This window comes from Megalobrama amblycephala, linkage group LG7 (assembly GCF_018812025.1).
Source record: "Megalobrama amblycephala isolate DHTTF-2021 linkage group LG7, ASM1881202v1, whole genome shotgun sequence".
In the NCBI taxonomy this organism is placed as follows: Eukaryota; Metazoa; Chordata; class Actinopteri; order Cypriniformes; family Xenocyprididae; genus Megalobrama; species Megalobrama amblycephala.
In genome coordinates this window covers 22064032-22088151 of record NC_063050.1, presented here as the reverse complement: position 1 = coordinate 22088151, position 24120 = coordinate 22064032, and the positions used below count along the sequence as shown (strand labels likewise).

Genomic DNA, 24120 nt, shown 5'->3' with positions numbered 1-24120 from the left:
TTTATAAATCTCTCCAACAGTGTGTAATGTTAGCTTTAGTCATGGAGCACCATCAAACTCATTCAGAATCAAATGTAAACATCCAAATAAATACTATACTCACATGATCCGACGCATACATGCAGTATGCATGACGAACATCTTGTAAAGATCCATTTGAGGGTTATATTAGCTGTGTGAACTTTGTTTATGCACTGTATTATAGTCAAGAGCTTGGGGGGCAGGGAGCGCGCGATTTAAAGGGGCCGCGCGCTGAATCGGTGCATAGTTAATGATGCCCCAAAATAGGCAGTTAAAAAAATTAATTAAAAAAAATCTATGGGGTATTTTGAGCTGAAACTTCACAGACACATTCAGGGGACACCTTAGACTTATATCATATCTTGTAAAAACTGGTTCTAGGGCACCTTTAAATTAGTGTACTAAAGTGTACTTCCTCGGCTTTGGGAGGTATGGGAAAAGAGAGATATAAAGTTCTTAATCTATGAGTTCTTGGGAAAAATTTGAGTTATTTTGGCTGGCTTGATTTGGAAATTTATCTTGGGTTAATAAAGTTCTGATTAATTTATTTGGCAAGCTACTAAAATCTTGACCATTTATTTTTAAAGAAGGTAAATGCAGAGCTTCAGTTAGATTGGCCACGGTGTGACTAACCATCTGTACAAAGGCTAAAAGCTCTCATCCTACTGAGCGATTTTCATTTAGCACAATATCATAATTAAGTGAACATGGCGGTTCAAGTTCAAACCTGTATGATTTCTTTCTTCTGCTGAACCCAGGAAGATATTTTGAAAAATGTTGGTAACCAAACAGTTGGGCCCAATTGACTTCCATAGTATAGGAAACTTTGGAATATATTATGGAAGTCAACTGATTAGTTACCGACATTCTTAAAAAGATCTTCTTTTGTATTCAGCAGAAGAAAGAAATTCATACAGGTTTGAGCAACTTTAAGGTGAGTAATGATGACAGAATTTTCATTTTTTGCATGAACTACAGAAACTACAAGCAAAAACATGGTTTTTATGCACTAGTCAGGATAGACAGAGATAGAAATATTTATTTTATTGTACTTTAAATGCTCTTTTCTCAAAATGTGCTTTTTTCCCTTCAAATGCACTTATTCCTTTTTATATTCTGAAGGTTTTGCAGAGAGGATTGTTGGGTAATTTGCCTGAATTTATACTTAAAAACATGGTGGCATTTTATTTTTTTATTTTTTTATTTTTTTTTTGTAATCTGGCAGTAGTTTCTCATTTTTGGAGAGATAAAAACAGATATCCCTCTGTAAAAACTCTAATATGTCAACAAAATTAAACAAGAATTTTGAACATGGCTTTATCCAATGCTCAGATTACTGTTCTGCAAAAAAAAATTGCATTAATGTAACCAATCATCTGTGGAAGTATTGGGGTGTTTTGCCTTAATAGAAAACCATATGAATCATTCATAAAATGCATAGATTTTAAATGCAACAAGAAAAATGGTACATGGATGTTAAAAAATCATGGCAAAAAGAAATAAGTTGACAGTTAATGTTGACTGTCAAAGTAGTGGTTTATAAAGCTTCATTGCAGTGCAGTTTAGTATCAGTCTATCTCAAGTGGTCCAACAGAGGTTGCTTGACAATTTTAAATCTTCCTATTTTTGGCCTACTGCCTGCTACCTTGTTGCACATCTGACATAAAACATGATTTGAGCAATGATGTTAAGCATAACCTCAACAAATCTCAAAGCAACTGTTGCTTAGTGGATATTCAGTACTTTAGAACTTTTTGAAATCGAGCTTGAATAAGTTGTAGATGCATTTCTTTCCACCTAATGGAACAACTGAGAAACACTGAGAAGTTTTGATAATATTGTAGTATAAACTACTTTGATGTTCAAGACAATGGCCAATGATAAGTAATTTATATTTGCATTGCAAAGAAAAAGACAAAAGTTTGTATAGTATTTTTATTAGTTTTTTTTGCCGTTTGAAATGTTCATGCCAATGACTTGCAGAACCTACATTTGCTTTGCAATTATAACGTGCATGTATGAATATATGAGTATATAAGCAACTCTAATTCAAATCTTCTACCTTTGTCCCTTTAAGTTAAATGTGTAATGTCAAGTAGACATGATTTGCACAAGATTATTAAATAACTGTAAACTGAATATTATAAATATATACAAATAAATAAAAACAATACATATCATTATACACTACAGAGAAAGTATTAAGAAATCACATTTAGCAACATTTTATGGAGACCCTGTTTGTCTAGCAATACATGAATAATAAAATAAATAATTTATAAAATAAAATAAGCATTAATTTAGTACATTCATTACTACAAAGGAGGGAGTATTGAAAATCCAAAGCTTAAATTATATTTATGTTTTCACTGGTGTTCAGTCCTTTTTTTTGCACTCTAAATATCTCTAGAAGAGGCTGTTTCGAGTGGTGTACTGCACGTTGTACGACTGTCTTCTGTGCCAACGTCTTCTGATTGCTGCACAGCACCCACAGAGTAAACACTAAAGACACAAACAGACACATTGAGAGTTAAGGTCCTGGAAGGGAACATTTTATACTTCAAAACATTTTTAATCAACTATACAATTTATAAACCTCATTAAAATGGCAGGTTTATACAGGAAAACACATCCCTGTCATGAATCACTTCACTATCAATGCACATATTTGAAATTCAATCATCATAAAACTTACACAAAGGAGAATCCAGCAAGGTATAAGCCCGAGGACAATAGCCACAGGGACAATGATAGCCACAACCCATGCTGCATTTGTACTGTTGTTTGAGACTGTAGTGTTAATGGTGGTTGGAGCAGGTGTGGTAAAAGTGATGAAAAGTTGTCCGACCAAGCGACCAAAAACTGTGTAACTGTTGCTGTCATTTTGTGAGAAAACATAGGTAACATTGGCGATAATTATGGAGGAACTTCCTGGATTACTGTAGGGAGATAAAAACATACAATGAGAAAAACTAAACATTATCTTGCCATTCACCCATGTATCAAAAACATCCCACTGGCAAAAGTAGATTTCTTTAAATCATTTAGATATTTCTGCTCAACAAATGAAAAATAGTAGTGGTTCAGAACTCACCTGAAATTGGCTGGAATAAATGATAGAGCAGCTGAGGGGTTATTCAGGATCTCGATCACCTGAAGAGTGAGCAATAAATATTAGAGAGTAGCAGTTAATGTGATTAAAATAAGGCGATTTCAAATTTTGGGACTTTGTGAAAGACCACAATATCCAAGCCTCTCCAACTCACCAAATTATTTATCTTGTTTTGTATTTCTCCGTAGGCTTGATTCCTTTGTTTATCATTCACAGATAAACTGTTGATTTCAAATTCAAAGTCGAGAGCATAGGCAGTGTCATTAATTCCTTAAAAAAAAATAACAAGAATAATTAGTCGTTTGTGTGGGTGGAGAAATTTCATTATCCATTCTCATGAATCATTATCCATAATTATTGATTATTTTCCTTCTAAAGAAGCCATAAAAGCTTACTACAGTCTATGTGATGTACACTATTTGCATTCAAATGTTATACTCACAACAAAAAAAAAATACACACAAAGAAGAGAGAAAAACTTACTTGAATAGGTGACATCTGCCTTGATCACTGGGTCACTTGGGATTACTGTTGCTCTGGTAGATAGTTTAGTTGTGAGATTTGAGGCCAGCACAGATTTAACTACCCTTAGAACGTCACTCTCACTTGGGATTGGGCCCAGAGTGACAAACACAAGGCGAATCTTAATAACCACCTTACTAATGCTAAAAATAAAGAAAGGAAAAAAAAAAAGACGATAAATAATTGGAAATGTAAAGAAAATGAAAACAACTGGTTTTATCAAAATTACTCATTGGACTCGTTGGACTTACGGTTGTGGAGTAGTTGTGCTCGCTGTTGTTGTTGTCAAAGTGCTCTCTGTAAAGGAGAATGAGATAAAGGAGGAGAATCGGACTTTCAATTATAGTATTTGGTCTTTTTGGTGCAAGACATAAAACATGACAAACATGATTGTTTCGGACTGTAGGTTGGATATGGTAATACCTCTGATAACCTGGAGAAGTTCCTGGATAAAGATGCTGGGTTGTGTGATGTTACTGTTTGAGAAAACATATGTAACATTGGCCTGAATCGTGGTGGAATTGCCTCTGTTGGGAGATTAAAAATGTACAGTTAGAAATGAAAGTCAATAACTGAATTTTTTTTTAGACACCTACCCACATACAAAAGCTATCAAACTAACACCAAAGAAGATTTTTTAAAAATCATTAGAACATATTTGCTCAAAATTCAGAACTTACGAGAAATCTGTGAAATCGCCTGGTTGGAACTTAATTGTAGGAGCTGTGTCATTATTCAGGATCTTGTTCAGCTGAAAAGTGCAGCAAAACATTTTTTTTTTTTTTTTTAGATGAATTTATGTGGTTAAAATAATGACTTTTTGTAAAAGACCACTGTACTGAAGTGTCTCCAACTCACCAGTGTATTTATAGAGTCTTGTATTGTCAGGTAGGTTTCATTCCTGAATTCAAGTTTCTCAGACATGGATACATTGCTGATTTCAAATCCAAAGTTGAGAGTATAGGCGGTCTCATTCATTTCTTAAAAATACATAACAAAAATAATTAGTTGTGTGGTAGTATATGTGGATGGTAAAAAATCACTCATGCATTCTTTAAGATTATTAAACTACCGAATTGACTATTTTCCTTCAAAATCAGCAATATACGCTTACTACAGGTTTACATGATGTACACCATTAGCATTCAAATGACATATTCACATCAAAAAGAAGCTAAACGAGGAAAGAAAAACTCACTTGTATATGTGATATTCACAAAGTTCACAGGATCACTCAGGGGTTGTGCTCTGCTGCCTAGTTTAGTTATGAGACGTGAGTACAGCAGAGTGTTGGCCACCTGAATAATCTCATTTTCATTTGGTAGGGGACCAAGTGTGACAAACACAAGCCGAATAAATATAATCACTCTGCCAAGCCTACAAAGATGATAAAAAATACACATTAAAACAGGAAATGAAAATGAAAATTTTAAAGATCAGACTGGAATCATTGCTCTTACACAGTCGGTGGAGAAGTTGTGATTGTTGTCAGAGGGCCGGCTGTTGTTGAGACTGTAAAATAAAGTAATGATTAGTGGAGGAGGCTTACAGTTACAGTATTTAGTGTATGTGGAGCAATTCATTGTCAGTTTTGACAAACCTGTCTGTAAACGAAGCTCAGTTAGGAAGCTGACTGGTTGTATGGCATCTCCATCCTGGAAGGTGTATCCCATACTGCCATTAACCTGGTTTGATGTGCTCCTGTGGGAAAACAGAATATATCTGTTAGGGACATCGATTCATAGTGCATTTTTTGGGGAACATTTGAAGAAAAAAAAAAAAAAAAAAAAAAAAAATATATATATATATATATACTTTAAAAAGATAATATGCGATATATGATATACAGTAAGTCAGTTTGCATCTTACATGAAGTTGGATGATTCGGGTTGTAATGTTGTATTGCCAGGTTCATTCAGAAGAGTGTTCAGCTGCAGGTGAAAATCAAATCTTTCATTAAACTCTGAAGAAGGTTTATATCGTATTCAGACTGCTGTATTTCTCAATGATGAATGTTTACCGCATTATTGACAACATCCTGCACTTTCTTGTAGGTGTTGTTTCTGAGCTCAGGGACTTCAGGCATGCTGATATTACTCAGACTAAACGTAATGACCACAGCATAGGAGGTTTCGGAAATCTCTGTTTGCAGACAAATGTTATGTTTTTATTTGGTTAAACTTGCCATTTATAACTGTTTTATTTGTTGCCATTTCAAAAGCTGTTCAACCTTACAGGATAAAACTTACTCTGATATGTGACATTCACCACCTTCACTGAATCATTGAGCTGTGACTCTCTGTTTCGCCGGAGAGTGTTGATAGCACTGAGGACCAGAGCTTCACTGGGGACTGGAGATGAGGAGCTGAACAGCAGCTTGCTTGTGACCACTGCTGTACCAGATCTGCAAAAACCACAATATTTATTTGATATTTTTCACAACTTTTGCAAAAAAATTATTTCTCTATTTTTGATTGAAAGATCTCAAAATAGAAAATCAACACTTACATTAGGTTTTGAGAAGTCACAGAAGAACCGGTTGTTGATTCTGGAAACGCTGTTGTAGTGGTCAATTCTACAATCATATATAAAAAGAAAAAATTAATCTTTTGTGATTTACAGCAAAAGTCATTTTAACTTTTAGAATTTAGTATAGCCACAGATCATCATTATCGACATACGCAATTGAGAACGAAGCTCCTTTAGGAAGCTGACTGGTTGTATGGCATCTCCATCCCGGAAAGTGTATCCCATACTGCCATTAATCTGGTTGAAAGTGCTCCTGTGGGAAAATCAGAAGACATTGTTCAAGGACTTCAGTCCATATTTCTAAACAATTTCCAAAAACATGGCAAGTAAAATTATGTTGTTTTTTTCCCCAAAAAAATGCCAAGTAAAATTATGTATATATATATATGTTTTTTTTAGTCCATTTTAATAAGCTAAAATGTGCATGGACAAAATGAAGATTGCAAAGTGAGTTTGCATCTTACATGAAGTTGGATGATTCGGGTTGTAATGTTGTATTGCCGGGTTCATTCAGAAGAGTGTTCAGCTGCAGGTGAAAATCAAATCTTTCATTAAACTCTGAAGAAGGTTTATATCGTATTCAGACTGCTGTATTTCTCAATGATGAATGTTTACCGCATTATTGACAACATCCTGCACTTTCTTGTAGGTGTTGTTTCTGAGCTCAGGGACTTCAGGCATGCTGATATTACTCAGACTAAACGCAATGACAACAGCATAGGAGGTTTCGGAAATCTCTGTTTGGAGACAAATGTTATGTTTTTATTTGGTTAAACCTGCCATTTATAACTGTTTTACTCATTGCCATTTCAAAAGCTTTTCAACCTTACAGGATAAAACTTACTCTGATAGGTGACATTCACCACCTTCACTGAATCATTGAGCTGTGACTCTCTGTTTCGCTGGAGAGTGTTGATAGCACTGAGGACCAGAGCTTCACTGGGGACTGGAGATGAGGAGCTGAACAGCAGCTTGCTTGTGACCACTGCTGAACCAGATCTGTAAAGAGCACAATATTTATTTGATATTTTTCACAACTTTTGCAAAAAAATTATTTCTCTATTTTTGATTGAAAGATCTCAAAATAGAAAATCAACACTTACATTAGGTTTTGAGAAGTCACAGAGGAACCGGCTGTTGATTCTGGAAACGCTGTTGTAGTGGTCAATTCTACAATCATATATAAAAAGAAAAAATTAATCTTTTGTGATTTACAGCAAAAGTCATTTAACTTTTAGAATTTAGTATAGCCACAGATCATCATTATCGACATACGCAATTGAGAACGAAGCTCCTTTAGGAAGCTGACTGGTTGTATGGCATCTCCATCCCGGAAAGTGTATCCCATACTGCCATTAATCTGGTTGAAAGTGCTTCTGTGGGAAAATCAGAAGACATTGTTCAAGGACTTCAGTCCATATTTCTAAACAATTTCCAAAAAAATGCCAAGTAAAATTATATATATATATATATATATATATATATATATATATATATATATATATTTTTTTTTTTTTTTTTTTTTTTTTTTTTAGTCCATTTTAATAAGCTAAAATGTGCATGGACAAAATGAAGATTGCAAAGTGAGTTTGCATCTTACATGAAGTTGGATGATTCGGGTTGTAATGTTGTATTGCCGGGTTCATTCAGAAGAGTGTTCAGCTGCAGGTGAAAATCAAATCTTTCATTAAACTCTGAAGAAGGTTTATATCGTATTCAGACTGCTGTATTTCTTAATGATGAATCTTTACCGCATTATTGACAACATCCTGCACTTTCGTGTAGGTGTTGTTTCTGAGCTCAGGGACTTCAGGCATGCTGATATTACTCAGACTAAACGCAATGACCACAGCATAGGAGGTTTCGGAAATCTCTGTTTGCAGACAAATGTTACGTTTTTATTTGGTTAAACTTGTCATTTATAACTGTTTTACTTGTTGCCATTTCAAAAGCTTTTCAACCTTACAGGATAAAACTTACTCTGATATGTGACATTCACCACCTTCACTGAATCATTGAGCTGTGACTCTCTGTTTCGCTGGAGAGTGTTGATAGCACTGAGGACCAGAGCTTCACTGGGGACTGGAGATGAGGAGCTGAACAGCAGCTTGCTTGTGACCACTGCTGTACCAGATCTGCAAAAACCACAATATTTATTTGATATTTTTCACAAGTTTTGCAAAAAAAATATTTCTCTATTTTTGATTGAAAGATCTCAAAATAGAAAATCAACACTTACATTAGGTTTTGAGAAGTCACAGAGGAACCGGTTGTTGATTCTGGAAACGCTGTTGTAGTGGTCAATTCTACAATCATATATAAAAAGAAAAAATTAATCTTTTGTGATTTACAGCAAAAGTCATTTGAACTTTTAGAATTTAGTATAGCCACAGATCATCATTATCGACATACGCAATTGAGAACGAAGCTCCTTTAGGAAGCTGACAGGTTGTATGGCATCTCCATCCTGGAAAGTGTATCCCATTCTGCCATTAATCTGGTTGAAAGTGCTTCTGTGGGAAAATCAGAAGACATTGTTCAAGGACTTCAGTCCATATTTCTAAACAATTTCCAAAAAAAAATGCCAAGTAAAATTGTTGTTTTTTTTCCCAAAAAAATGCCAAGTAAAATTATATATATATATATATATATATATATATATATATATTTTTTTTTTTTTTTTTTTTTTGTCCATTTTAATAAGCTAAAATGTGCATGGACAAAATGAAGATTGCAAAGTGAGTTTGCATCTTACGTGAAGTTGGATGATTCGGGTTGTAATGTTGTATTGCCAGGTTCATTCAGAAGAGTGTTCAGCTGCAGGTGAAAATCAAATCTTTCATTAAACTCTGAAGAAGGTTTATATCGTATTCAGACTGCTGTATTTCTTAATGATGAATCTTTACCGCATTATTGACAACATCCTGCACTTTCGTGTAGGTGTTGTTTCTGAGCTCAGGGACTTCAGGCATGCTGATATTACTCAGACTAAACGCAATGACCACAGCATAGGAGGTTTCGGAAATCTCTGTTTGGAGACAAATGTTACGTTTTTATTTGGTTAAACTTGCCATTTATAACTGTTTTATTTGTTGCCATTTCAAAAGCTTTTCAACCTTACAGGATAAAACTTACTCTGATAGGTGACATTCACCACCTTCACTGAATCATTGAGCTGTGACTCTCTGTTTCGCCGGAGAGTGTTGATAGCACTGAGGACCAGAACTTCACTGATATTTTCACTGGGGACTGGAGATGAGGAGCTGAACAGCAGGTTGCTTGTGACCACTGCTGTACCAGATCTGTAAAGAGCACAACATTTATTTTATGTATTTCACAACATTTGCAATAAAATTAGAAATAGAAAATCAACACTTACATTAGGTTTGTGGCTGGAGCAGGAGATGTGCTGGCAAAAGATACAGTTGTGCTTAACAGACCTCCTGTAGTTGCTTTGTCAGTTGTTGTTTGAGTTGCAGTTGTGCTTGGAACTGTAGCTGAGATATCAGCTAGAACTGTAGTGGTGGGAAGAGCAGTCATGGTTGTCATGGATGCAGCTGGTGTTCTTGGAGGTTCAGTTGTTTTTGTTGGAGTTGAAGTTGGGGATATAGTTACTTGTGTTGTGGAGATAGGCATAATTGTTACAGCAATAGTTATGTTTTCTGGAGACACAGTTGTGATTATTGGAGATGCAGTTGTTGTGGTAAGTGCTGTTTGGCTTAGAGCTGGAGCTGTATTGGTAAAAGCAATAGTTGTGCTTGATAGAGGTGCAGTTGTTATTTGGAATGCAGTTGTTATTGCTGCTGTAGGCATGTTTGTGCTTTGAGCTGAAGCTGAGGTTTGAGCTTGAATTTCAGTGGTGGGATTGTTATTTGTTGTTGTTGCTAATGTTGATGTAGCCGGAGATACAATTAGAGTTGGAGTTGAAGTTGTTGTGGTTTGAGTTGTTGAACTTGGAGCTTCAGATGAGGTTGCAGCTGATGCAGTAGTGGAAGGTAACAATGTGGTAGGTGAGGTTGTTGTTGCATGTGCAGTTGTACTTTCTGAAGTTGTAAATGTTGTTGGAGCAGCAGCAGTTGTGGTTACACCTGTTGATGTGGTTTCAATTGCCAATGTGATTTGAGCTGTTGTTTCCTTTGGAATTTCAGATGAGGTTGCAGTTGATGTTGTTGCAGTGGATATTGGAGACATAACTGTTGTTGTGCTTGGAATTTTTGTTGTTGTACTTGAAGCTTCAGATGAAGTTTGTCCTGATGTATTGGTGGAAGGAATAATTGTAGTGGTGGAAGCTGTAGATGTGGTTGTTGCAAGTGAAATTGTTGTTGAAGCAATAGCTGTAGTATCTGTATTTGTGAGAGCTTCAGAAGCTGAGGTTGCAAGTGGCATTGTGGTTTCAGCTGTTGCTGTACTTGGAGCTTTAGATGAGGTTAGAGATGATGTTGTAGTAGTGGGAGATGAAGTTGTGGTTGTTGAAGCTGTAGCTGTAGTATCTGCTGTTGCACTTTCTGAAGTTGTAGGTACCACTGTTGAAGTAAGAGGTGTTGTTTCTATACTGTCAACTGTGATTGTGGGAGCTTGAGTTGTTGTGAGGTCAGGAGATGTTGTGGGTTCAGCTGTAGTTGTGGTTGTAGGAGGTGCAGTTGAAGTTCCTGAAGTTGTAGAAATTGTTGTTGAAAGAACAGTTGAGGTATCTGGACTAACATTTGTGGTTCTGACAGCTTCAGTACTTGTGGTTACAAGAGGCACTGTGGTCTGTGCTGTTGTACTTTGAGCTAGAGAGGACGTTGGAGCTAATGTAGTAGTTGAAGGATCAACTGGGGTTGTGGATGCTGCATTTGTTGTTTCAGTTGCAATTGTTGTTTCTGAAATTGTAGGCATTGTTGTCGAAGCAAGTGTTGTTGTCGAAGCAAGTGTTGTGGTTTCTGAAGTTACAATTGTTGTTGCAGTTGGAGATTCAGATGAAGTTGGAGCTGCTAATGTTGTAGTAGTGGGAGATGATGTTGTAGTTGTTAAAGCTGTAGCTGTAGTTTCTGCTGTTGTACTTTCCGAAGTTGTAGGCAGCACTGTTGAAGTAAGAAGTGTTGTGTCTGTACTGACAACTGTGGTTGTGGGAGCTTGAGTTGTTGTGGGTTCAGCCGTAGTTGTGGTTGTAGGAGGTGCAGTTAAAGTTTCTGAAGTTGTAGAAATTGTTGTTGAAGCAAGTGTTGTTGTTTCTGAAGTTATAACTGTTGTTGCAGTTGGATATTCAGATGAAGTTGGAGCTGCTGATGTTGTAGTAGTGGGAGATGAAGTTGTGGTTGTTGAAGCTGTAGTGGTAGTTTCTGCTGTTGTACTTTCCGAAGTTGTAGGCAGCACTGTTGAAGTAAGAAGTGTTGTTTCTGTACTGACAACTGTGGTTGTGGGAGCTTGAGTTGTTGTGAGGTCAGGAGATGTTGTGGGTTCAGCAGTAGTTGTGGTCATAGGAGGTGCAGTTGAAGTTTCTGAAGATGTAGAAATTGTTGTCGAAGCAAGTGTTGTTGTTGAAGCAAGTGCTGTTGTTTCTGAAGTTATAACTGTTGTTGCAGTTGGAGATTCAGATGAAGTTGGAGCTGCTGATGTTGTAGTAGTGGGAGATGAAGTTGTGGTTGTTGAGGCTGTAGTGGTAGTTTCTGCTGTTGTACTTTCCGAAGTTGTATTCAGCACTGTTGAAGTAAGAAGTGTTGTTTCTGTACTGACAACTGTGGTTGTGGGAGCTTGAGTTGTTGTGAGGTCAGGAGATGTTGTGGGTTCAGCTGTAGTTGTGGTCAAAGGAGGTGCAGTTGAAGTTTCTGAAGTTGTAGGCATTGTTGTCGAAGCAAGTGCTGTTGTTGAAGCAAGTGTTGTTGTTTCTGAAGTTATAACTGTTGTTGCAGTTGGAGATTCAGATGAAGTTGGAGCTGCTGATGTTGTAGTAGTGGGAGATGAAGTTGTGGTTGTTGAAGCTGTAGTGGTAGTTTCTGCTGTTGTACTTTCCGAAGTTGTAGGCAGCACTGTTGAAGTAAGAAGTGTTGTTTCTGTACTGACAACTGTGGTTGTGGGAGCTTGAGTTGTTGTGAGGTCAGGAGATGTTGTGGGTTCAGCTGTAGTTGTGGTCGAAGGAGATGTAGTTGAAGTTTCTGAAGATGTAGAAATTGTTGTCGAAGCAAGTGTTGTTGTCGAAGCAACTGTTGTGGTTTCTGAAGATACAGTTGTTGTTGCAGTTTTAGATTCAGATGAAGTTGGAGCTGCTGATGTTGTAGTAGTAGGAGATGATGTTGTAGTTGTTAAAGCTGTAGCTGTAGTTTCTGCTGTTGTACTTTCGGAAGTTGTAGGCAGCACTGTTGAAGTAAGAAGTGTTGTTTCTGTACTGACAACTGTGGTTGTGGGAGCTTGAGTTGTTGTGAGGTCAGGAGATGTTGTGGGTTCAGCGGTAGTTGTGGTCGTAGGCGGTGCAGTTGAAGTTTCTGAAGTTGTAGGCATTGTTGTCGAAGCAAGTGTTGTTGTCGAAGCAAGTGTTGTGGTTTCTGAAGTTACAGTTGTTGTTGCAGTTTTAGATTCAGATGAAGTTGGAGCTGCTGATGTTGTAGTAGTGGGAGATGATGTTGTAGTTGTTAAAGCTGTAGCTGTAGCTTCTGCTGTTGTACTTTCCGAAGTTGTAGGCAGCACTGTTGAAGTAAGAAGTGTTGTTTCTGTACTGACAACTGTGGTTGTGTGAGCTTGAGTTGTTGTGAGATCAGGAGATGTTGTGGGTTCAGTTGTAGTTGTGGTCGAAGGAGGTGCAGTTGAAGTTTCTGAAATTGTAGGCATTGTTGTCGAAGCAAGTGTTGTTGTTGAAGCAAGTGTTGTTGTTTCTGAAGTTATAACTATTGTTGTAGTTGGAGATTCAGATGAAGTTGGAGCTGCTGATGTTGTAGTAGTGGGAGATGAAGTTGTGGTTGTTGAAGCTGTAGTGGTAGTTTCTGCTGTTGTACTTTCCGAAGTTGTAGGCAGCAATGATGAAGTCAGAAGTGTTGTTTCTGTACTGACAACTGTGGTTGTGGGAGCTTGAGTTGTTGTGAGGTCAGGAGATGTTGTGGGTTCAGCGGTAGTTGTGGTCGTAGGAGGTGCAGTTGAAGTTTTTGAAGTTGTAGGCATTGTTGTCGAAGCAAGTGTTGTTGTTGAAGCAAGTGTTGTTGTTTCTGAAGCTATAACTGTTGTTGTAGTTGGAGATTCAGATGAAGTTGGAGCTGCTGATGTTGTAGTAGTGGGAGATGAAGTTGTGGTTGTTGAAGCTGTAGTGGTAGTTTCTGCTGTTGTACTTTCCGAAGTTGTAGGCAGCACTGTTGAAGTAAGAAGTGTTGTTTCTGTACTGACAACTGTGGTTGTGGGAGCTTGAGTTGTTGTGAGATCACGAGATGTTGTGGTTTCAGCGGTAGTTGTGGTCGTAGGAGGTGCAGTTGAAGTTTCTGAAGTTGTAGGCATTGTTGTCGAAGCAAGTGTTGTTGTTGAAGGAAGTGTTGTTTCTGAAGTTATAACTGTTGTTGCAGTTGGAGATTCAGATGAAGTAGGAGCTGCTGATGTTGTAGTAGTGGGAGATGAAGTTGTGGTTGTTGAAGCTGTAGCGGTAGTTTCTGCTGTTGTACTTTCTGAAGTTGTAGGCAGCACTGTTGAAGTAACAAGTGTTGTTTCTGTACTGACAACTGTGGTTGTGGGAGCTTGAGTTGTTGTGAGGTCAGGAGATGTTGTGGGTTCAGCTGTAGTTGTGGTCGAAGGAGATGTAGTTGAAGTTTCTGAAGATGTAGAAATTGTTGTCGAAGCAAGTGTTGATGTTGAAGCAAGTGTTGTTGTTTCTAAAGTTATAACTGTTGTTGCAGATGGAGATTCAGATGAAGTAGGAGCTGCTGATGTTGTAGTAGTGGGAGATGAAGTTGTGGTTGTTGAAGCTGTAGCGGTAGTTTCTGCTGTTGTACTTTCTGAAGTTGTAGGCAGCACTGTTGAAGTAAGAAGTGTTGTTTCTGTACTGACAACTGTGGTTGTGGGAGCTTGAGTTGTTGTGAGGTCAGGAGATGTTGTGGGTTCAGCGGTAGTTGTGGTCGTAGGAGGTGCAGTTGAAGTTTCTGAAGTTGTAGGCATTGTTGTCGAAGCAAGTGTTGTTGTTGAAGCAAGTGTTGTTGTTTCTGAAGTTATAACTGTTGTTGTAGTTGGAGATTCAGATGAAGTTGGAGCTGCTGATGTTGTAGTAGTGGGAGATGAAGTTGTGGTTGTTGAAGCTGTAGTGGTAGTTTCTGCTGTTGTACTTTCCGAAGTTGTAGGCAGCACTGTTGAAGTAAGAAGTGTTGTTTCTGTACTGACAACTGTGGTTGTGGGAGCTTGAGTTGTTGTGAGGTCAGGAGATGTTGTGGGTTCAGCGGTAGTTGTGGTCGAAGGAGATGTAGTTGAAGATTCTGAAGATGTAGAAATTGTTGTCGAAGCAAGTGTTGTTGTCGAAGCAAGTGTTGTGGTTTCTGAAGTTACAGTTGTTGTTGCAATTTTAGATTCAGATGAAGTAGGAGCTGCTGATGTTGTAGTAGTGGGAGATGAAGTTGTGGTTGTTGAAGCTGTAGTGGTAGTTTCTGCTGTTGTACTTTCCAAAGTTGTAGGCAGCACTGTTGAAGTAAGAAGTGTTGTTTCTGTACTGACAACTGTGGTTGTGGGAGCTTGAGTTGTTGTGAGGTCAGGAGATGTTGTGGGTTCAGCGGTAGTTGTGGTCGTAGGAGGTGCAGTTGAAGTTTCTGAAGTTGTAGGCATTGTTGTCGAAGCAAGTGTTGTTGTTGAAGCAAGTGTTGTTGTTTCTGAAGTTATAACTGTTGTTGTAGTTGGAGATTCAGATGAAGTTGGAGCTGCTGATGTTGTAGTAGTGGGAGATGAAGTTGTGGTTGTTGAAGCTGTAGTGGTAGTTTCTGCTGTTGTACTTTCCGAAGTTGTAGGCAGCACTGTTGAAGTAAGAAGTGTTGTTTCTGTACTGACAACTGTGGTTGTGGGAGCTTGAGTTGTTGTGAGGTCAGGAGATGTTGTGGGTTCAGCTGTAGTTGTGGTCGTAGGAGGTGCAGTTGAAGTTTCTGAAGATGTAGGCATTGTTGTCGAAGCAAGTGTTGTTGTTGAAGCGAGTGTTGTTGTTTCTGAAGTTATAACTGTTGTTGCAGTTGGAGATTCAGATGAAGTAGGAGCTGCTGATGTTGTAGTAGTGGGAGATGAAGTTGTGGTTGTTGAAGCTGTAGCGGTAGTTTCTGCTGTTGTACTTTCCGAAGTTGTAGGCAGCACTGTTGAAGTAAGAAGTGTTGTTTCTGTACTGACAACTGTGGTTGTGGGAGCTTGAGTTGTTGTGAGGTCAGGAGATGTTGTGGGTTCAGCGGTAGTTGTGGTCGTAGGAGGTGCAGTTGAAGTTTCTGAAGTTGTAGGCATTGTTGTCGAAGCAAGTGTTGTTGTTGAAGCAAGTGTTGTTGTTTCTGAAGTTATAACTGTTGTTGTAGTTGGAGATTCAGATGAAGTTGGAGCTGCTGATGTTGTAGTAGTGGGAGATGAAGTTGTGGTTGTTGAAGCTGTAGTGGTAGTTTCTGCTGTTGTACTTTCCGAAGTTGTAGGCAGCACTGTTGAAGTAAGAAGTGTTGTTTCTGTACTGACAACTGTGGTTGTGGGAGCTTGAGTTGTTGTGAGGTCAGGAGATGTTGTGGGTTCAGCGGTAGTTGTGGTCGTAGAGGTGCAGTTGAAGTTTCTGAAGATGTAGGCATTGTTGTCGAAGCAAGTGTTGTTGTTGAAGCAAGTGTTGTTGTTTCTGAAGTTATAACTGTTGTTGCAGTTGGAGATTCAGATGAAGTAGGAGCTGCTGATGTTGTAGTAGTGGGAGATGAAGTTGTGGTTGTTGAAGCTGTAGCGGTAGTTTCTGCTGTTGTACTTTCCGAAGTTGTAGGCAGCACTGTTGAAGTAAGAAGTGTTGTTTCTGTACTGACAACTGTGGTTGTGGGAGCTTGAGTTGTTGTGAGGTCAGGAGATGTTGTGGGTTCAGCTGTAGTTGTGGTCGAAGGAGATGTAGTTGAAGTTTCTGAAGATGTAGAAATTGTTGTCGAAGCAAGTGTTGTTGTCGAAGCAAGTGTTGTTGTTTCTGAAGTTATAACTGTTGTTGTAGTTGGAGATTCAGATGAAGTTGGAGCTGCTGATGTTGTAGTAGTGGGAGATGAAGTTGTGGTTGTTGAAGCTGTAGTGGTAGTTTCTGCTGTTGTACTTTCCGAAGTTGTAGGCAGCACTGTTGAAGTAAGAAGTGTTGTTTCTGTACTGACAACTGTGGTTGTGGGAGCTTGAGTTGTTGTGAGGTCAGGAGATGTTGTGGGTTCAGCGGTAGTTGTGGTCGTAGGAGGTGCAGTTGAAGTTTCTGAAGTTGTAGGCATTGTTGTCGAAGCAAGTGTTGTTGTTGAAGCAAGTGTTGTTGTTTCTGAAGTTATAACTGTTGTTGTAGTTGGAGATTCAGATGAAGTTGGAGCTGCTGATGTTGTAGTAGTGGGAGATGAAGTTGTGGTTGTTGAAGCTGTAGTGGTAGTTTCTGCTGTTGTACTTTCCGAAGTTGTAGGCAGCACTGTTGAAGTAAGAAGTGTTGTTTCTGTACTGACAACTGTGGTTGTGGGAGCTTGAGTTGTTGTGAGGTCAGGAGATGTTGTGGGTTCAGCGGTAGTTGTGGTCGTAGGAGGTGCAGTTGAAGTTTCTGAAGTTGTAGGCATTGTTGTCGAAGCAAGTGTTGTTGTTGAAGCAAGTGTTGTTGTTTCTGAAGTTATAACTGTTGTTGTAGTTGGAGATTCAGATGAAGTTGGAGCTGCTGATGTTGTAGTAGTGGGAGATGAAGTTGTGGTTGTTGAAGCTGTAGTGGTAGTTTCTGCTGTTGTACTTTCCGAAGTTGTAGGCAGCACTGTTGAAGTAAGAAGTGTTGTTTCTGTACTGACAACTGTGGTTGTGGGAGCTTGAGTTGTTGTGAGGTCAGGAGATGTTGTGGGTTNGGGGATATAGTTACTTGTGTTGTGGAGATAGGCATAATTGTTACAGCAATAGTTATGTTTTCTGGAGACACAGTTGTGATTATTGGAGATGCAGTTGTTGTGGTAAGTGCTGTTTGGCTTAGAGCTGGAGCTGTATTGGTAAAAGCAATAGTTGTGCTTGATAGAGGTGCAGTTGTTATTTGGAATGCAGTTGTTATTGCTGCTGTAGGCATGTTTGTGCTTTGAGCTGAAGCTGAGGTTTGAGCTTGAATTTCAGTGGTGGGATTGTTATTTGTTGTTGTTGCTAATGTTGATGTAGCCGGAGATACAATTAGAGTTGGAGTTGAAGTTGTTGTGGTTTGAGTTGTTGAACTTGGAGCTTCAGATGAGGTTGCAGCTGATGCAGTAGTGGAAGGTAACAATGTGGTAGGTGAGGTTGTTGTTGCATGTGCAGTTGTACTTTCTGAAGTTGTAAATGTTGTTGGAGCAGCAGCAGTTGTGGTTACACCTGTTGATGTGGTTTCAATTGCCAATGTGATTTGAGCTGTTGTTTCCTTTGGAATTTCAGATGAGGTTGCAGTTGATGTTGTTGCAGTGGATATTGGAGACATAACTGTTGTTGTGCTTGGAATTTTTGTTGTTGTACTTGAAGCTTCAGATGAAGTTTGTCCTGATGTATTGGTGGAAGGAATAATTGTAGTGGTGGAAGCTGTAGATGTGGTTGTTGCAAGTGAAATTGTTGTTGAAGCAATAGCTGTAGTATCTGTATTTGTGAGAGCTTCAGAAGCTGAGGTTGCAAGTGGCATTGTGGTTTCAGCTGTTGCTGTACTTGGAGCTTTAGATGAGGTTAGAGATGATGTTGTAGTAGTGGGAGATGAAGTTGTGGTTGTTGAAGCTGTAGCTGTAGTATCTGCTGTTGCACTTTCTGAAGTTGTAGGTACCACTGTTGAAGTAAGAGGTGTTGTTTCTATACTGTCAACTGTGATTGTGGGAGCTTGAGTTGTTGTGAGGTCAGGAGATGTTGTGGGTTCAGCTGTAGTTGTGGTTGTAGGAGGTGCAGTTGAAGTTCCTGAAGTTGTAGAAATTGTTGTTGAAAGAACAGTTGAGGGTTGGTATCTGGACTTGTGGTTGTAGTTAGGTGCATTTGTGAAGTTCTGACAGTACTTCATTGTTGTACTTGTGGTTGAACAGTTGAAAGTATCTGGACTAACATTTGTGGTTCTGACAGCTTCAGTACTTGTGGTTACAAGAGGCACTGTGGTCTGTGCTGTTGTACTTTGAGCTAGAGAGGACGTTGGAGCTAATGTAGTAGTTGAAGGATCAACTGGGGTTGTGGATGCTGCATTTGTTGTTTCAGTTGCAATTGTTGTTTCTGAAATTGTAGGCATTGTTGTCGAAGCAAGTGTTGTTGTCGAAGCAAGTGTTGTGGTTTCTGAAGTTACAATTGTTGTTGCAGTTGGAGATTCAGATGAAGTTGGAGCTGCTAATGTTGTAGTAGTGGGAGATGATGTTGTAGTTGTTAAAGCTGTAGCTGTAGTTTCTGCTGTTGTACTTTCCGAAGTTGTAGGCAGCACTGTTGAAGTAAGAAGTGTTGTGTCTGTACTGACAACTGTGGTTGTGGGAGCTTGAGTTGTTGTGGGTTCAGCCGTAGTTGTGGTTGTAGGAGGTGCAGTTAAAGTTTCTGAAGTTGTAGAAATTGTTGTTGAAGCAAGTGTTGTTGTTTCTGAAGTTATAACTGTTGTTGCAGTTGGATATTCAGATGAAGTTGGAGCTGCTGATGTTGTAGTAGTGGGAGATGAAGTTGTGGTTGTTGAAGCTGTAGTGGTAGTTTCTGCTGTTGTACTTTCCGAAGTTGTAGGCAGCACTGTTGAAGTAAGAAGTGTTGTTTCTGTACTGACAACTGTGGTTGTGGGAGCTTGAGTTGTTGTGAGGTCAGGAGATGTTGTGGGTTCAGCAGTAGTTGTGGTCATAGGAGGTGCAGTTGAAGTTTCTGAAGATGTAGAAATTGTTGTCGAAGCAAGTGTTGTTGTTGAAGCAAGTGCTGTTGTTTCTGAAGTTATAACTGTTGTTGCAGTTGGAGATTCAGATGAAGTTGGAGCTGCTGATGTTGTAGTAGTGGGAGATGAAGTTGTGGTTGTTGAGGCTGTAGTGGTAGTTTCTGCTGTTGTACTTTCCGAAGTTGTATTCAGCACTGTTGAAGTAAGAAGTGTTGTTTCTGTACTGACAACTGTGGTTGTGGGAGCTTGAGTTGTTGTGAGGTCAGGAGATGTTGTGGGTTCAGCTGTAGTTGTGGTCAAAGGAGGTGCAGTTGAAGTTTCTGAAGTTGTAGGCATTGTTGTCGAAGCAAGTGCTGTTGTTGAAGCAAGTGTTGTTGTTTCTGAAGTTATAACTGTTGTTGCAGTTGGAGATTCAGATGAAGTTGGAGCTGCTGATGTTGTAGTAGTGGGAGATGAAGTTGTGGTTGTTGAAGCTGTAGTGGTAGTTTCTGCTGTTGTACTTTCCGAAGTTGTAGGCAGCACTGTTGAAGTAAGAAGTGTTGTTTCTGTACTGACAACTGTGGTTGTGGGAGCTTGAGTTGTTGTGAGGTCAGGAGATGTTGTGGGTTCAGCTGTAGTTGTGGTCGAAGGAGATGTAGTTGAAGTTTCTGAAGATGTAGAAATTGTTGTCGAAGCAAGTGTTGTTGTCGAAGCAACTGTTGTGGTTTCTGAAGATACAGTTGTTGTTGCAGTTTTAGATTCAGATGAAGTTGGAGCTGCTGATGTTGTAGTAGTAGGAGATGATGTTGTAGTTGTTAAAGCTGTAGCTGTAGTTTCTGCTGTTGTACTTTCGGAAGTTGTAGGCAGCACTGTTGAAGTAAGAAGTGTTGTTTCTGTACTGACAACTGTGGTTGTGGGAGCTTGAGTTGTTGTGAGGTCAGGAGATGTTGTGGGTTCAGCGGTAGTTGTGGTCGTAGGCGGTGCAGTTGAAGTTTCTGAAGTTGTAGGCATTGTTGTCGAAGCAAGTGTTGTTGTCGAAGCAAGTGTTGTGGTTTCTGAAGTTACAGTTGTTGTTGCAGTTTTAGATTCAGATGAAGTTGGAGCTGCTGATGTTGTAGTAGTGGGAGATGATGTTGTAGTTGTTAAAGCTGTAGCTGTAGCTTCTGCTGTTGTACTTTCCGAAGTTGTAGGCAGCACTGTTGAAGTAAGAAGTGTTGTTTCTGTACTGACAACTGTGGTTGTGTGAGCTTGAGTTGTTGTGAGATCAGGAGATGTTGTGGGTTCAGTTGTAGTTGTGGTCGAAGGAGGTGCAGTTGAAGTTTCTGAAATTGTAGGCATTGTTGTCGAAGCAAGTGTTGTTGTTGAAGCAAGTGTTGTTGTTTCTGAAGTTATAACTATTGTTGTAGTTGGAGATTCAGATGAAGTTGGAGCTGCTGATGTTGTAGTAGTGGGAGATGAAGTTGTGGTTGTTGAAGCTGTAGTGGTAGTTTCTGCTGTTGTACTTTCCGAAGTTGTAGGCAGCAACTGATGAAGTCAGAAGTGTTGTTTCTGTACTGACAACTGTGGTTGTGGGAGCTTGAGTTGTTGTGAGGTCAGGAGATGTTGTGGGTTCAGCGGTAGTTGTGGTCGTAGGAGGTGCAGTTGAAGTTTTTGAAGTTGTAGGCATTGTTGTCGAAGCAAGTGTTGTTGTTGAAGCAAGTGTTGTTGTTTCTGAAGCTATAACTGTTGTTGTAGTTGGAGATTCAGATGAAGTTGGAGCTGCTGATGTTGTAGTAGTGGGAGATGAAGTTGTGGTTGTTGAAGCTGTAGTGGTAGTTTCTGCTGTTGTACTTTCCGAAGTTGTAGGCAGCACTGTTGAAGTAAGAAGTGTTGTTTCTGTACTGACAACTGTGGTTGTGGGAGCTTGAGTTGTTGTGAGATCAGGAGATGTTGTGGGTTCAGCGGTAGTTGTGGTCGTAGGAGGTGCAGTTGAAGTTTCTGAAGTTGTAGGCATTGTTGTCGAAGCAAGTGTTGTTGTTGAAGCAAGTGTTGTTGTTTCTGAAGTTATAACTGTTGTTGCAGTTGGAGATTCAGATGAAGTAGGAGCTGCTGATGTTGTAGTAGTGGGAGATGAAGTTGTGGTTGTTGAAGCTGTAGCGGTAGTTTCTGCTGTTGTACTTTCCGAAGTTGTAGGCAGCACTGTTGAAGTAAGAAGTGTTGTTTCTGTACTGACAACTGTGGTTGTGGGAGCTTGAGTTGTTGTGAGGTCAGGAGATGTTGTGGGTTCAGCTGTAGTTGTGGTCGAAGGAGATGTAGTTGAAGTTTCTGAAGATGTAGGCATTGTTGTCGAAGCAAGTGTTGTTGTTGAAGCAAGTGTTGTTGTTTCTGAAGTTATAACTGTTGTTGCAGTTGGAGATTCAGATGAAGTAGGAGCTGCTGATGTTGTAGTAGTGGGAGATGAAGTTGTGGTTGTTGAAGCTGTAGCGGTAGTTTCTGCTGTTGTACTTTCCGAAGTTGTAGGCAGCACTGTTGAAGTAAGAAGTGTTGTTTCTGTACTGACAACTGTGGTTGTGGGAGCTTGAGTTGTTGTGAGGTCAGGAGATGTTGTGGGTTCAGCTGTAGTTGTGGTCGAAGGAGATGTAGTTGAAGTTTCTGAAGATGTAGAAATTGTTGTCGAAGCAAGTGTTGTTGTGAAGCAAGTGTTGTTGTTTCTGAAGTTATAACTGTTGTTGTAGTTGGAGATTCAGATGAAGTTGGAGCTGCTGATGTTGTAGTAGTGGGAGATGAAGTTGTGGTTGTTGAAGCTGTAAGTTTTGCTGTTGAAGTTGTAGGCAGCACTGTTGAAGTAAGAAGTGTTGTTTCTGTACTGACAACTGTGGTTGTGGGAGCTTGAGTTGTTGTGAGGTCAGGAGATGTTGTGGGTTCAGCGGTAGTTGTGGTCGTAGGAGGTGCAGTTGAAGTTTCTGAAGTTGTAGGCATTGTTGTCGAAGCAAGTGTTGTTGTTGAAGCAAGTGTTGTTGTTTCTGAAGTTATAACTGTTGTTGTAGTTGGAGATTCAGATGAAGTTGGAGCTGCTGATGTTGTAGTAGTGGGAGATGAAGTTGTGGTTGTTGAAGCTGTAGTGGTAGTTTCTGCTGTTGTACTTTCCGAAGTTGTAGGCAGCACTGTTGAAGTAAGAAGTGTTGTTTCTGTACTGACAACTGTGGTTGTGGGAGCTTGAGTTGTTGTGAGGTCAGGAGATGTTGTGGGTTCAGCTGTAGTTGTGGTCGAAGGAGATGTAGTTGAAGTTTCTGAAGATGTAGGCATTGTTGTCGAAGCAAGTGTTGTTGTTGAAGCAAGTGTTGTTGTTTCTGAAGTTATAACTGTTGTTGCAAGTTGGAGATTCAGATGAAGTAGGAGCTGCTGATGTTGTAGTAGTGGGAGATGAAGTTGTGGTTGTTGAAGCTGTAGTGGTAGTTTCTGCTGTTGTACTTTCCGAAGTTGTAGGCAGCACTGTTGAAGTAAGAAGTGTTGTTTCTGTACTGACAACTGTGGTTGTGGGAGCTTGAGTTGTTGTGAGGTCAGGAGATGTTGTGGGTTCAGCGGTAGTTGTGGTCGTAGGAGGTGCAGTTGAAGTTTCTGAAGTTGTAGGCATTGTTGTCGAAGCAAGTGTTGTTGTTGAAGCAAGTGTTGTTGTTTCTGAAGTTATAACTGTTGTTGTAGTTGGAGATTCAGATGAAGTTGGAGCTGCTGATGTTGTAGTAGTGGGAGATGAAGTTGTGGTTGTTGAAGCTGTAGTGGTAGTTTCTGCTGTTGTACTTTCCGAAGTTGTAGGCAGCACTGTTGAAGTAAGAAGTGTTGTTTCTGTACTGACAACTGTGGTTGTGGGAGCTTGAGTTGTTGTGAGGTCAGGAGATGTTGTGGGTTCAGCTGTAGTTGTGGTCGTAGGAGGTGCAGTTGAAGTTTCTGAAGATGTAGGCATTGTTGTCGAAGCAAGTGTTGTTGTTGAAGCAAGTGTTGTTGTTTCTGAAGTTATAACTGTTGTTGTAGTTGGAGATTCAGATGAAGTTGGAGCTGCTGATGTTGTAGTAGTGGGAGATGAAGTTGTGGTTGTTGAAGCTGTAGCGGTAGTTTCTGCTGTTGTACTTTCCGAAGTTGTAGGCAGCACTGTTGAAGTAAGAAGTGTTGTTTCTGTACTGACAACTGTGGTTGTGGGAGCTTGAGTTGTTGTGAGGTCAGGAGATGTTGTGGGTTCAGCGGTAGTTGTGGTCGTAGGAGGTGCAGTTGAAGTTTCTGAAGTTGTAGGCATTGTTGTCGAAGCAAGTGTTGTTGTTGAAGCAAGTGTTGTTGTTTCTGAAGTTATAACTGTTGTTGTAGTTGGAGATTCAGATGAAGTTGGAGCTGCTGATGTTGTAGTAGTGGGAGATGAAGTTGTGGTTGTTGAAGCTGTAGTGGTAGTTTCTGCTGTTGTACTTTCCGAAGTTGTAGGCAGCACTGTTGAAGTAAGAAGTGTTGTTTCTGTACTGACAACTGTGGTTGTGGGAGCTTGAGTTGTTGTGAGGTCAGGAGATGTTGTGGGTTCAGCGGTAGTTGTGGTCGTAGGAGGTGCAGTTGAAGTTTCTGAAGTTGTAGGCATTGTTGTCAAAGCAAGTGTTGTTGTTGAAGCAAGTGTTGTTGTTTCTGAAGTTATAACTGTTGTTGCAGTTGGAGATTCAGATGAAGTAGGAGCTGCTGATGTTGTAGTAGTGGGAGATGAAGTTGTGGTTGTTGAAGCTGTAGTGGTAGTTTCTGCTGTTGTACTTTCCGAAGTTGTAGGCAGCACTGTTGAAGTAAGAAGTGTTGTTTCTGTACTGACAACTGTGGTTGTGGGAGCTTGAGTTGTTGTGAGGTCAGGAGATGTTGTGGGTTCAGCGGTAGTTGTGGTCGTAGGAGGTGCAGTTGAAGTTTCTGAAGTTGTAGGCATTGTTGTCGAAGCAAGTGTTGTTGTTGAAGCAAGTGTTGTTGTTTCTGAAGTTATAACTGTTGT

The 24120-nt window shown here is 39.6% G+C and overlaps 2 protein-coding genes and 1 long non-coding RNA gene across 10 annotated transcripts in view; 1 reads left to right on the top strand and 2 right to left on the bottom strand.

Annotated features, from left to right (window-relative positions):
* Window positions 1-1942: 1942 nt before the first annotated feature.
* LOC125272034 (mucin-2) overlaps window positions 1943-24120 on the bottom strand; it is a 69553-nt gene continuing 47375 nt past the window's right edge. For 2 of the 6 annotated variants that reach the window (XM_048196586.1, XM_048196587.1), the window contains 29 exons: window positions 9091-9212; window positions 8940-9001; window positions 8597-8697; window positions 8424-8490; window positions 8165-8319; window positions 7936-8057; window positions 7785-7846; window positions 7460-7560; window positions 7288-7354; window positions 7029-7183; window positions 6800-6921; window positions 6649-6710; window positions 6337-6437; window positions 6164-6230; window positions 5905-6059; window positions 5676-5797; window positions 5525-5586; window positions 5256-5356; window positions 5116-5167; window positions 4854-5032; window positions 4514-4635; window positions 4336-4406; window positions 4079-4182; window positions 3907-3952; window positions 3617-3798; window positions 3288-3403; window positions 3116-3174; window positions 2717-2960; window positions 1943-2523 (listed from right to left, as the gene is read on the bottom strand). In XM_048196586.1, the coding sequence (XP_048052543.1) occupies window positions 2428-2523; window positions 2717-2960; window positions 3116-3174; window positions 3288-3403; window positions 3617-3798; window positions 3907-3952; window positions 4079-4182; window positions 4336-4406; window positions 4514-4635; window positions 4854-5032; window positions 5116-5167; window positions 5256-5356; window positions 5525-5586; window positions 5676-5797; window positions 5905-6059; window positions 6164-6230; window positions 6337-6437; window positions 6649-6710; window positions 6800-6921; window positions 7029-7183; window positions 7288-7354; window positions 7460-7560; window positions 7785-7846; window positions 7936-8057; window positions 8165-8319; window positions 8424-8490; window positions 8597-8697; window positions 8940-9001; window positions 9091-9212 (3077 nt within the window). In that variant the 3' untranslated portion in view covers window positions 1943-2427. Of the gene's footprint in view, window positions 2524-2716; window positions 2961-3115; window positions 3175-3287; window positions 3404-3616; window positions 3799-3906; window positions 3953-4078; window positions 4183-4335; window positions 4407-4513; window positions 4636-4853; window positions 5033-5115; window positions 5168-5255; window positions 5357-5524; window positions 5587-5675; window positions 5798-5904; window positions 6060-6163; window positions 6231-6336; window positions 6438-6648; window positions 6711-6799; window positions 6922-7028; window positions 7184-7287; window positions 7355-7459; window positions 7561-7784; window positions 7847-7935; window positions 8058-8164; window positions 8320-8423; window positions 8491-8596; window positions 8698-8939; window positions 9002-9090; window positions 9213-9319; window positions 9487-9563; window positions 15602-24120 lie in introns of those variants that run through there. The other 4 variants (XM_048196582.1, XM_048196584.1, XM_048196583.1 and 1 more) reach the window with 4 other exon arrangements.
* On the bottom strand, window positions 15652-24057 carry LOC125272038 (mucin-2-like). 3 transcript variants are annotated; one of them, XM_048196591.1, is made up of 3 exons: window positions 21954-22460; window positions 19102-20660; window positions 15652-17170 (listed from the first exon to the last, which is right to left on the bottom strand). In XM_048196591.1, the coding sequence occupies exons 1-3, from the start codon at window positions 22419-22421 to the stop codon at window positions 15652-15654; spliced, it is 3546 nt and encodes a 1181-aa protein (XP_048052548.1). In that variant the 5' UTR covers window positions 22422-22460. The 3 variants fall into 3 exon arrangements, with proteins under 3 accessions (XP_048052548.1, XP_048052550.1, XP_048052549.1); XM_048196593.1 differs by having other exon boundaries at window positions 19756-20660; window positions 21954-22457; XM_048196592.1 differs by lacking the exons at window positions 19102-20660; window positions 21954-22460 and adding an exon at window positions 22685-24057.
* On the top strand, window positions 17041-18490 carry LOC125272042. The gene is made up of 3 exons (XR_007185755.1): window positions 17041-17160; window positions 18171-18268; window positions 18359-18490. It is a non-coding gene; the product is annotated as an uncharacterized LOC125272042 (long non-coding RNA).

Excerpts from the sequence above, each read along its gene's own strand:
- LOC125272038 (XM_048196591.1), bottom strand. The coding sequence starts at position 22,421 with ATGCCTACATCTTCAGAAACTTCAACTACATCTCCTTCGACCACAACT. Across the intron at positions 20,661-21,953 it reads CAACACTTCTTACTTCAACA|TTGCTGCCTACAACTTCGGA; the intron begins GTGCTGCCTACA and ends TGACTTCATCAG.